Here is a 12,991-nt window from a genome sequence, read left to right on the forward strand (position 1 = left end):
AAATGCGGCTGCCGCGGCCGGGAGTCGATCCCGCGACCTAGGGCTTAGTAGCGCAACGCCCCATCCTCTACAGAATTTGTTCGCAATATACTTTCGCTGTAAGTGCAGCGTTGTCACGTGCGTTTCTTCTTTCTTGTGCTCGCGTACATACCTGCTGGAACCATCACACTAATACACTGTAAAGTAATTCAGACCCTTGAAATGGAAAAGGAGTGTAAATGTGTCGTCTGCGTTCTTCTTCTGTCCTGTTTCTGATGCGATACGCCTTTTGCCTCTGCACTATAAAGTAATTTTCACCTTTAAAAGCGAGAAAGGGTGTAAATGTGTCTATAACTCACACCCTAAGGGTGTGAGTTATTGATGTATCTATAACTCAATGTGTCTATAACTAAATGTGTCTAACTCACACCCTAAGGGTGTGAGTTATAGACACATTTACACCCTTTCTCGCTTTTAAAGGTGTAAATTACTTAACAGTGTAGAGGCAAAAGGCGTATCGCATCAGAAACAGGACAGAAGAAGAACGCAGACGACACACACAGGTTTGGCGCTTTCTAAGCAAAACGTCGTTTCATGCACTGAAGCGCAAAAGTGACTGTAACGCCAATGCATTTCTCCGCAAACCGCGGGAATTAATATCTCTAAGCTGGTGTCGTCCTGAGAATCCTTCCAAGTGGATGCGCCTTGCGAGCAATTAGGTAAACGTTTAATTAGTCCATTTTGATTAATTAGTCGATTGTGCATTTAGATTTTTTTTGTGCATGCCGCCTCATCGAGTAGACCAGCTCATGCACTAGAATCGTGTTATCTGCCACAGGCAACCTTTAAACATTTTTGAAAGTGTTCGTCGCTGAAACACCTGGTGTAAAGAATGGTTACGACGTCATTTGGCTAAGTCGTAGAATATCCCGCCAGAGTCTCAAATAGCCTTACATTACCTGACTTCGTAGCTCAATAAAGCTCGCCTCTCGATAATATTGGCGCCTCGGATGTTTTCGAATATTAATCTATCCCTTGAGCTTGACTTGTATTTGGCGCGTTATTTGCCGTTATTTGTCGCTTTCATAAAGCGAATACGTTTCTCGAAGCGGTCGGCTATTCGGTTATAGTGACAATCATTGTAGACGGTTTCTGCACAACATTTTTAACTCGTTCCCATACATGCGTACCATTACGAAATACTGGAAACGTAGAGCGTGCTAGTCGTTTGTCACTTACCGTCAGGGAATGGCGTAGTCGTAGTTGTAGTAGTCGTAGACGTAGTTGTAGTAGTCGTACTTGTAGTAGTCGTCGTCGTAGTAGTAGTCGTGGTAGTAGTAGTAGTAGTAGTAGTAGTAGTAGTAGTAGTAGTAGTAGTAGTAGTAGTAGTAGTAGTGGTGGTGGTGGTGGTGGTGGTAGTGGTGGTGGTTGTGGTGGTGGTTGTGGTGGTGGTTGTGGTTGTGGTTGTGGTTGTGGTGGTGGTGGTGGTGGTGGTAGTGGTGGTGGTGGTAGTCGAGGTGGCGGTGGTGGGGGTAGTCGTGGTGGTAGCACTAGTATTCGTCCTAGTAGTAATTGATTTCGTTCTTGTTGTAGTCGTCGCTGGGGCACTTGTTCGGGCCGGCCGAGTGGCTTTACGTGGTGGCGTCCTAGTAGTAGTTGATTTCGTTCTTGTTGTAATCGTCGCTGGGGCACTTGTTCGGGCCGGCAGAGTGGCCTTACGTGGTGGCGCTGCAAACGCAGCAGACAAAGCGAGACGTGAGCACCCACGATAACACAAGGCTTCAGCACAGCCATGGTGACTCAGCTGAACGCGTACGCGAGCACATCAAAAGGCGCCCTAACGGCCAACATGGGTCTGCAGCACTGGTGGCGACTAGGGGCGTATTTAGGTTGTGAGTAGGGGGCTGGTCATGGGCCTTGCACGCTTGCGCGGAAATAATCATCACAAGCGCGTTATTGCTTTCGAAGAGAAGATTTCCGTGACGCGGCGACGTGCTCTGTCCTCACCATTTGATCAGTGTGACAAAAGATGTCGCCAGCAGCGCTCAAGTAAACGACAGCGAATTGTTTGCTTTAGTGATCTTCGGCTATAGCTCAGCGCCAGGCTATTCTGCGTAAATTTACCGATGAATCAATGTTTTCATCGAAAAAAAAGAAACTCAGACATGAAAGATGTTCGCAGGAAGATGCAGACTCGAGGTGATAAACCGCGGCCGAGTAAAAGAACTGCCTCATCCTGGAGCCAACGCTTCAACAAAAAAGACTTGTCATGCACGCTACGAGGCCCCGGCGAGGCAAGTCGCTTTGTCTAAGCGAACGTCGTTACCTGGCGCAAAGATTTCGAGTGGGCCGGTGTAAGCGACAGCGTCGTTGTAAGGGATTCGCTTTCTCCCTGGAAATCTACGATCAGTCGTTGTTGATAAAGTTGGGTTCACGCGACGGAACCTATTCCTGATTCACTCCGGGGGACGAGCGTGAGATGGATCGGTGAGGCCACCGAACTACGCTGCACGTAAGGGGTGCTGCTCGCAATCTACTCGCGGTGAATTCGGTGCAACTCAGTTGCGTCACGCTCGCTTGTGGACCGAACCAGCGATGTCCTTTTTTTTGCATAATACGAGCGTAAGGCCGCGGAATTCACTCGACTGGACGCATTGCCAAATCAGCCAGTGACAAGCATGACGTAGCTGAGTGCCGCCGAATCATGCGACAGACACAAAAAAGGATGAAGAAAAAAAGAAGGCTGTAATTTCGCCCGAAGGGCGATAAAATGATCGCATTAGTAAAACATTAGACAAGTACACGAAGTAAGGTTGGTGGTTTTGTCATCGGTATAAATTGCACTAGACATTCGCTTACTAATAAATTAACGAGCACATTGTCCCGCGTGCACAGACAGACCTGCGACATACGGCTTGAATGGCTCCTGGTCTCGCTACAAGAGAGATCTGCTCACACACTGCAATATAGTGACCCGCTTGAAAACTTGTCACCGGTAACTTATCGTGGTGGTCACAGCAGTCTCAATACGCGCGCGTTACAGCGTATACAGTTTTCATGTCTGACGCTTTCTCCAGAATAACTGCTTCGCATACTACAACTACAACTTGACGACGTGAGGGTACGTCAAACCACGTGCTCTTTGATCACCTCTGAGCATCCAGTATGCGACCTACCGCGTGTTTGTCGCGAGCGCAAGTAGCCCAATTTGGACGCCGGTTGCGTAAGCTTGCCATTCCGCTCGTTCGGTTGTATTTAGAAGCGGATCTGCGACGGCCTACCGCGCATGATAATCGCACCGTATCTTTTTTGCAACGTCACGAAACACTCGATGGTGCACCGAATTTCGCTTCTTTAATGTGCGACGCGCTGTGTTTTTTTTGGTGGTGAATGCTGGCAGTGAGAAAATTCTCGCCAGCTTTGGCGTAAGCGCTTCTTGCTATGTATGCAACGGAGGGCAGTTGTGTTCAGGGACCCGTTCCAGTCTGCAAACAACGTCAAAGCCTGGTTCATTGTGTTTCCCGCTGATGGTTTCGTATGCTTACCGACACGCGTGGAGGCACGCTGAGTGGTTGAGGCACGCTGAGTGGTTGGCACGGCAGCCGCTTGGGGCGCCACCGTGGTACTTCCGGGAGTGTCATTTTCGTAGCGGGGGACGAAGACCTGTTTCGGCAGCTCGGTGTCTGCGTCGTTCTTTTTCCCGCCACCTTCAACGTCTCCAAAGTCGTCGTCGGTATCTGCACGGCGCCAAGACAGAGCGGACGTTTTAAGGCAACAGCAGCAACAACAACAACAAAGCTCGGTCATCGTGTGTTCTGGAAGCAGCCACTCCGCGCACCTTGCGAACTGAGCCCTGTACTGGTCGCGGTCGTCTTCACTACGACCTTCATACACTGTCTTACAAACCTGGGGGTAATTCGGTAAGAGCCCACCTAGTGGACTGACCTGTCTGTCTGTCTGTCTGTCTGTCTGTCTGTCTGTCTGTCTGTCTGTCTGTCTGTCTGTCTGTCTGTCTGTCTGTCTGTCTGTCTGTCTGTCTGTCTGTCTGTCTGTCTGTCTGTCTGTCTGTCTGTCTGTCTGTCTGTCTGTCTGTCTGTCTGTCTGTCTGTCTGTCTGTCTGTCTGTCTGTCTGTCTGTCTGTCTGTCTGTCTGTCTGTCTGTCTGTCTGTCTGTCTGTCTGTCTGTCTGTCTGTCTGTCTGTCTGTCTGTCTGTCTGTCTGTCTGTCTGTCTGTCTGTCTGTCTGTCTGTCTGTCTGTCTGTCTGTCTGTCTGTCTGTCTGTCTGTCTGTCTGTCTGTCTGTCTGTCTGTCTGTCTGTCTGTCTGTCTGTCTGTCTGTCTGTCTGTCTGTCTGTCTGTCTGTCTGTCTGTCTGTCTGTCTGTCTGTCTGTCTGTCTGTCTGTCTGTCTGTCTGTCTGTCTGTCTGTCTGTCTGTCTGTCTGTCTGTCTGTCTGTCTGTCTGTCTGTCTGTCTGTCTGTCTGTCTGTCTGTCTGTCTGTCTGTCTGTCTGTCTGTCTGTCTGTCTGTCTGTCTGTCTGTCTGTCTGTCTGTCTGTCTGTCTGTCTGTCTGTCTGTCTGTCTGTCTGTCTGTCTGTCTGTCTGTCTGTCTGTCTGTCTGTCTGTCTGTCTGTCTGTCTGTCTGTCTGTCTCAATTCTCGTTACATCGACAATTGAGCTCACCGTCCGCTCCAGCCCAGACGACGATGATAAGCATGGCTAGACCAACACAGAGAATGAGCAGGGAGATGAACAGGGCCGCCGTGGCGGCTTGATCCGCTCGCCTGCAATGTAAACGTTTCAGCTTACAAGCAAGTTACTTTTTCAGCGATACTCGCACACACGGGAGGCGCCAAACGTATAGGGAACAGGACAACAGTACACAGAGTTTGCCCCAAGCGGGTGAGTTGTGTCACCCTGGACAGTCTAAAAACAAATAGTGTTCTGGCAATCTACTTCGCGTGAGTCCCATGTGCGAGTTCCTGAACCACGTGGTAACTCCATTTGTAATACTACTTCGTGCATTGCAGGCCCTGTTCACGGTGTGCAGAGATACTAAACCGTAAATTTGTTCGCGAAGTAGACGCCGTAACATTTACAAATGAACGCACTTTCAAGCCTTTGTAAGTGAACGACACTTCTTGGCCTAAATAGCGCCAAAAAACGCACCTTAACCTCCGTGTTCATGAATGCATCTCAACTTGAAGCCCATGGTTGACTTGATTTACATGACGCCTGGCGTGAGCGTGCTCAAGACGCCCAGCGCGTTTCCTTCGGCGCGTTCACGACAGGCGTCACTTAAATGAAGTTAATAATGATATTATGGGGTTTAAGGTGCCAAAACCACTTTCTGATTATGAGGCACGCCGTAGTGGAGGACTCCGGAAATTTCGACCAGCTGGGCTTTTGAAACGTGCACCTAAACTAAGTAACACGGGTGTTTTCGCGTTTCGTCCCCATCGAAATGCGGCCGCCGCGGCCGGGATTCGATCCCGCGACCTTGTGCTCAGCAGCACAGCATCATAGCCACTGAGCAACCACGACAGGTGTTAAATGAAGTCAAGCAAGGGCTTCAAGTTGAGATGCATTTACATATACGGGGGTAAGGATAGATAGTTTAGCCCAAATAAAGGTAATATGAAACAACGTGTTGCGAGGCCTAAAGCTTTCACCAATCGCGGGACTGTTTAGAAGTGTGAACAATTTCTAAATGCGGCACCGATAGTGGTGTAGAGTGGCCGCGTTACAGCATGCAAAATGGGACACGGTGGCACTGTGTAATGGCGAGGATAAAATTTTGGCACCATCTGCGAGCGCGCACTAAACTGCATTCTTGCGCCCTGTGACGAAGCAGTTAGGCGTCTGGGGTCGAGACACGGCGCTGCGCATGCGTCTTATTCAGCGCTCGTGCGCCTGCCAATGCTAGGGCGAGCCTGCTGTTGCAAACGCCAGTCAGGAAAGAAAAAGTTTACGCATGGAGAGCGGGGTTTTTTCAGCCGTACGTCTTGACGTGTGTGGGGATGCGTGACTCTCACGCGTCCCCTGATATCTTGTTTTCCCGCACAGCTCCTGTCTCCTGCAGTACGGCTTCGCCGCGTGGCCTGGGGCCCGCGGCGGTCGGAGTGGTTGAAGCGCAGTGCGACAGATGGCGCGAGTGTTGCGCTGCTAACGCCGCCTCACGGCCGGGTTACTTGGGTGCGCGTTAGACAAGGCGCTCTCTCTTTGGTTCGAAATCGTCAAGCGGCGCGGACGCTCCGCGCTTGCGCCGATCCATGGTCTGCGAGACCATCTCGTGAGGCCTCGTTCGAACGCGCCACCATTCGGGTGACCGTACGCGCGAACGACCAGACGTTGGGATCCGGCATGGGGCGAACATATTCGCTCGCTATCCGGTCGCAGTGAGTCGGACTTCCGCCAGCTGTCGCGCGCCCATCGGCATGTTTTGGGGATAGCAACTCGGCTAGGAGGCATTGATCTATGAAAGGTGCCATAAATGCTCTTGTGATTGTTTGCACTACTGTGTTGTCGTTTCTTTGTCCCAAGAGTACGGGGGAGAATGCCACACGGGAGACAGCATGCGCCAAACGCCGGAACAAACACGGCGTCGTCGTTGTGCCCTGCGTGTTTTGGTTCAGAAGGAGCGCCCACACTCGCGCAAAGAGGAAGGAGCGCCGACCGCAATGACGTCATCTGTCGCCTAAACTGGGCGCCTGCATAGACTTTCATAGCAAAATAAAGAGGGAAATCAGGCGCTATTGTCTACGCCATACCGCAGTTACAGTGGGTCATGCAGCAAGGGAATGATGGGCAACGTTTGTCCGAGCTTCATCATTCTGGCTTCGAACAAAACTTCTAGTTTCTTGTTTTAACCTAACGGTGACATATTAAGTGTGTTGTATATCGATGATTGGCTTCAGTTACCTTCACATGTGAACCATTTAACCTTTCACTTGCTCAAAACCATCCACATCCCCGGCAGTGTGAAAATCAGTGTAAGCGAAGTTTCCGAGTCCCCTCTGCCCCCGCGTGTTAGCCTGTGCATAACGTCTCTGCCGGTGCGCATACTCTCTTCACACCGTCGCTGCCGCCTGATGACGTCATCGCTTAGTTGCGCCGACCAATCGGCGCGCTTTGCTACTTCTCACGCCCTACTCCTCTCGGGGCCGCCCTCTCTCCTCCTGTAATTTCTCTTCCTACAATCAATCCACCGCCAACACGACGGAATGGAAACCCGTTAAGTGATGTAAAGGAAAGGTTAAGTGACCTCCGCAGTAAACCAGTTGAACTATCGAACACAGCAACACAACCCGTTTGAGTGCACGTAGAAAGATTCCTTTGAATGCCTGAAGTGGTCGTCCATTGCAGCTGCCTCTGTCCAGAAACCATTATTGTATAACGGCGTGCACACTCGACAGTGCAGCGACTTAATTATACGCAGTCAAAATCGCATATCATAACGAAGTATATAAGACAACGTAAAACGCCCCGCGCTCCTTAGGAAATGAGCTACATGCATGCAACACAAATCAACTACAAAGAAGGATATATATAGACTGCCCACTGCAAGTGTGACACACGGATGAACCACAAAGAAAGAAAGAAAAAAAAACGCAATTGCTTCACTAATGAAGCCATGCCAAACCGAAGTAAAATTAATGTGCACTGTGCCTATCACAGTTTCCATGAGCTACAATTATGGCAGTTCAGCCTGCACGGGAATTAGGAAGAATACACGGATTGGTGGAGACATCGGCCTCGTGGCCTCGAACAGCGTTGGCGCTTTGCAATTTGATCATTATCTTTTGAACATTACACATTGAACATCATTTGAACATTGTCTTATCAGTACAAAAGTTCGCAGTGATTGCGTATGTGCGCCTATGCTTATCATATTGCCGTCTTCAGAAAACTGTGATTGATTTTAGAAGTATCGATTGTAAAAAATAACGCCGGGAGGAGGCCCGAAGCCAGAAATAAGATTAGACAAATTCGTGAGCTACCGTAGTTTCCTTGGTCAGGCGATCACAGCGGCAAAGCTCCCTCTAGTAGGCTTCTTATATTTTTTTTTGGGGGGGGGGGAGGGATATACTTGTGACGCGTCATAGCGATTGTAGCTGAATGGCAACAGAGCCATATTTCGGTTCAGTGATTTGAAAAGTAAACGTTAAGGGCACACGTGACCTTCTCCTCCGAGACCACGCACCCACTCGCTGATCTCGGAGGCCCACGGAACAAAACACTTGTTTACATGCGGCCGCAATGTTCGCAAAAAATCACGGATATCATCGCGATATTTGAACCGGCGTTAGCTGTGTCTGCGGAATCTAGGCGATACTTACTCGGGGCCAGCCTCTGAAAGAAAAGCAGAAATGAAAGTTAGGGTTGCGTCAAGGTTCACCACGTGACTGATGTAACGTACCTGGAGATATAAACTCAATGGGCTGCTCTGGGGACTGGGGAACGTCGTCTGCAAGGGACCCCGGACGATCCAACTCTGTCAACGGCGGATCCAACTCTGTCAACGGCGCAGTGGACTCCATTACGGAGCTCTGCTTGTAAGGCACGGTTTCAGAACTTCGTGGGCCGAGATCGGCCCCGCGGCTTCTGTGAGCTTTCGGATTCGCCGTCGAGGGTGAAAGCCGCGGTTGTGAGGTTCTGCGGGGCAGGGGCAGCACAGCAGTTTCGAGGATGTTTCACCGGTATTCTCAATTATGAAAAACAAACGACGAGCAAAGAAAAAAAGTAACAATCTGAGGTGCACCGGTCAATCATCGGAATAACTTCGGGTCTCCGAAACTTGGAGCTACGCTGGCCCGACTTCACTTCGTCGCGGCTGCCAAGAGGGCAGCGAAGAGAGAGAGAGAAGGGAAGACGGAAAGGCAGGGAGGTTAACCAGACTGAGTCCAGTTTGCTACCCTACACGTGGGGAGGGGAATGGGGAGTGAAAGAGGGCGAGAGAGAGAGAACTTAGGTGAAGGATGCCTATAGTCAGGCACTCAAGTCTGTTGCCCTCAGGTAGCGAAAAAGCGCTCGAACTGCTTTCTGGGCCAATGAACTGTGAGGCCAGGCTCCCAAGATCTTCGCTTCCGTAAATGGCCTGTCATCCAGTCTATTTAGGGCACACTGGAGAGTCTCACGTTGATTATCGAAGCGAGAACAGTGGCACAGAAGGTGACTGATGGTCTCTTCACACTTGCACTTAGCGCACATTGGTGAATCGGCCATTCCAATACGATAGATGTAGGAGTTGGCGAATGCTACTCCTACCCACAGCCGACACAGCAGTGCTGCGTCACGTCGTAGGGCAGCGAAGAAAAAAAAAAGAGAATGCAATCTACCGCCATAAGGACTGCTGTATGGTGGCTGACGCTGCCAATCGAGAACTTTGCATTTCAAGGTGAAGGCACACCTCTAGAATTCCAGGAGGGACCATCGAGTTCGCTTGCAGCCTTGTGCTTTGTGTCACGCAAGGTCGTCTGAATATATCGGTCTCCTGAATGCAAACGATATGCTTAGAAAAACAAATCGCAAGCACTTATGGTGCTCTGGGAACCGACGTGAACGAAGAACTTGCGTCCACTCCACAGCCGGGACCAACCTAGCGTAGGTGCACCGTGTCACCAATGGCGCGCGTGCTGTCTGCACTGTACCGCCATTGCCTGATGACGTCATCCCTCGCTCCACCCAACCGGCGTGCGTTACTAGTTCTGCTCACACCTCCCATCTTTCAGCGCCGCTCCTTTGTCCCTCCTAGCTGCATGCTCACGCTTCCTCTCCACATTCCGACCCCAACCATGCACCAAACACCGACGACTGAATCTGAGCCCTTCAGGTGCCACGAAGAAAGCTACAGTAATCGTTGCAAATATGGGGTATCGGCCTTGTCGGTGCATTTTTTTATCTAGTGCTCAGAGCAGAAATTTGAAGGGATAGAAGTCCGTTTTGTCTCAAGTAGCGCTCGTGCGTGTCTCTACTTTTGTCCGTTTTATCCTAAGCATGCTGCTCTAAGCACTGGGAAATTTAGCTATATTGACTTCCGTAGTAGCTCAGGTAAAGCATAAATGTAATCTGCGCAGTAACGTAGTTCAACTGATATGTGTCGCTACCTATGGTGTTCGTACGCAAAAGTATGTTCCTTCCAAAATTTACTCTGCTAAATTTGGCTTTGATCCAGATATCTTCGCGGTAATCATATTTCCGTTTTACGGAATTAAAAAAATATACTTTGTTCCAGATAACACTACTCTAGTCCATGAGCAGGATTATTCAGAGAGGCGGGCATTACTTGCATGAGAAATCAAATCACATATTATACTAACAGGAATCCACCAATTATTATTTGAATTATTTACTTTACGGCACGCGTTGCAATTTACAAATTGTAGCCTGTGAGTTTGAAGGGGGTGTTGAAAGGAATTTTTAGAATGACGCCACTTTGGAGATATGCGCCATCAACTTGCCCCTAAAGATACACTGTGGTTGCACTTACTTTTTTAGCAAAACGCTCCTTTAGGCATTGGAGCACGAAAGTAACTGGAACGCCCATGTATTTCGTCCCACCACTTTGGGAAACAATATCTCCAAACTGTTGTCCCAATGGAAATTCATATACACAGAAGAATAAAGACTGCTCGAAAGACTTCGCCAGACGCCCCCGCAGACGAAACCCGCCAGTCCGTTCTCCGTTGGGTCGACCTCAGCACGAATGGCCCCTAAGGCGCGACTGTACCTGACTAGACGTCCGGATTTAGGCGGCCGCTTTTACCGCCGCTGCTGCGCTGTCCGACGGCTTACCTGTGAGACGGAGATGTGGCCAGGTTTCGCCTCGCCAGACTTCGAGTTGGCCGAAAATTCTCCCCTTCCTCCCCCCCCCCCCCTTTTAATCAGTGCCAAATCGGCTGTTCATTTTCGACGGTGTGGTGACGCTACCTCATTCAAAAACACGAGGCAGGCGGCAAAGCGAAACGCTGCCGGAAGCTAGACAGCAGCATACGTGAGACTTTAATTGCGATAGAAATATTAGGGACACTCCAGGTGCATTTTGCCGTCGCCGTGAGGTTCCGTGTATATATATATATATATATATATATATATATATATATATATATATATATATATATATATATATATATATATATATATATATGTATCCTCTCTCTCTCTCTATATATATATATATATATATATATATGTATATGTATATATATATAGAGAGAGAGAGGATATATATATATATATATATATATATATATATATATAATATGCCGCGTGCCGTATGATGTGTGTGCGAAGCTAAACCGGCGAACGCGACTCCGTCTCACGCACGGAAGGGAGGAAAGCGAGGAGGGAGCGCGCCGTCTTTCGTCGCGCGCTAGGCTCCCAGGGACGACGCTTTAAGACGCGTCGCCTTTAGCGAATTTCTGCGAATCTGGCTGTTCATCTCATTCACCCACACGCAAGTCGTTTTAGGGACGAATACCTAGCATTGGGGATATTTATTCCGACATTCGGTAGCGCGTCAGGGAGATCGCATAATTAAATCGAAGCAGCTTTGGCATAGATAGGCGCTGTACTCAAAAGGCTGAAGAGTTCTTGTCGATGAAGCTTTAGAAAACTTGACGCAATGCAAAAGATGAGCAGCGTTGCGCGTTAACCATACACAGTTGTCGATAAATTTCAGACATTCTGTGGGACAGAGATTGGGAGAAAGGCGAAGTGTCTATCGTGGCGCTTACATGTAAAGCGAATAGCTTCCGAACCGATTTTCACTTTATTATCTTCCATATCATGTGAGGCTTCAAAATGACACATGCCCTGTTTCAAAACCGGACGCACGATACATTTTCATCAGTGTACGCCATTCGCTAGCCTTACGATCTGAACGGAGCCTATGTTGAGAGATGTGATGCAAATTCTGTATTATCAGAGATGGGTTGCTAAACAGCTGCCGCTCAAGAGACAGGTCGCAGTTCTTTCGACGTTAGGCCTAACAGCACCCGCGGGCATGAAGCAGCCAACAGGGTCTATACCAAGCAGAGTTGCGACAAAGGGACTTGCCCAAGGAGGCGTAGGGACTGACACCGATGTTTCCCGGAGGGCGGTAGCCGAACTTCGTGGTAGGCAGGATGCCACGGCAGGGTAGGAGACGAGGAGGTATACAGGGCGGGGCTGCAGGTGGGAGCGATCACCCGCCGAGCCGACGATTACGATGATGATAATGATGTTAATGTCTTGAGCACATACCCGCTGACGGGCTGGATCTCCCGCTCCTGAGTACAGGGACCAGCTATTTACCTACAACGAAATCACCAAGCACTATTACCTAGGGCGCAGGGCATTCCCACTGCCACATTCTAAATTAAATAGGCCACAGGCGGTTACATTAAGGCTTCTGCGGACACGTATGTACCCTAACCCGGTCATCATGAACAAAATTAATCCGGACTGCGGGGTTTCACTCTATTGTAGCAAGTGTGGGGGTTCGCTCGATTTAGGACACATGCTTCGGCGCTGCTTGGCGTTGGCCGGTGGTGGTTCTCGAGGCGAACAGTGGTGGCAGGGGATGCTGCACAGTGAAGTGCTGGCGGACCAACTCAACTCGGCTGTCCAGAGGGCCCGTGTGACGGCAGAGGGGCTCGGCCTCTCTGTACCGACGTGGGAGCGGCCCGCATCAGTCCCAGACTGATCCCTCAGGACCTAAATAAAGTTATTCATGCCATACGATACCCGCTCGCGGAGATTGGTTGAACGTTACCGCTGTGTAGCCACCCAAGCAGAACATTCTCGCATGCACGTTGCAGGCGCTCGCTCTTGCCTACAGAAAGGGCGTGTTAGTTTGTTGAACCTCAAATGGACGCAATCCAATGTGGGGCTACGAATGGAGATTACGTCCTAGGGGGGGTCAAAATATAAAGATAATTTTTAGGAAGAATAAAGTGCAATCAAATATTATTATTGTTAAGCGTGTGGGTGTTGCACACTATGGGAGATCGGCAAGTACAGCTAGATGTTCCAAAG

The 12,991-nt window shown here is 49.6% G+C and overlaps 1 protein-coding gene across 1 annotated transcript in view; it reads right to left on the reverse strand.

The window, feature by feature from the left end:
• LOC135905714 (uncharacterized) overlaps window positions 1–12,075 on the reverse strand; it is a 32,135-nt gene extending 20,060 nt beyond the window's left edge. The window contains exons 1-6 of the mRNA XM_070521198.1: window positions 12,054–12,075; window positions 8,394–8,629; window positions 8,314–8,326; window positions 4,658–4,758; window positions 3,525–3,716; window positions 1,219–1,707 (exon numbers count right to left, since the gene is read on the reverse strand). Of these exons, the coding sequence (XP_070377299.1) occupies window positions 1,219–1,707; window positions 3,525–3,716; window positions 4,658–4,758; window positions 8,314–8,326; window positions 8,394–8,514 (916 nt within the window). The 5' untranslated portion in view covers window positions 8,515–8,629; window positions 12,054–12,075. The remainder of the gene's footprint in view (window positions 1–1,218; window positions 1,708–3,524; window positions 3,717–4,657; window positions 4,759–8,313; window positions 8,327–8,393; window positions 8,630–12,053) is intronic.
• Window positions 12,076–12,991: the final 916 nt, after the last annotated feature.

This window comes from Dermacentor albipictus, chromosome 7, assembly GCF_038994185.2.
Source record: "Dermacentor albipictus isolate Rhodes 1998 colony chromosome 7, USDA_Dalb.pri_finalv2, whole genome shotgun sequence".
Lineage (NCBI taxonomy): Eukaryota > Metazoa > Arthropoda > Arachnida > Ixodida > Ixodidae > Dermacentor > Dermacentor albipictus.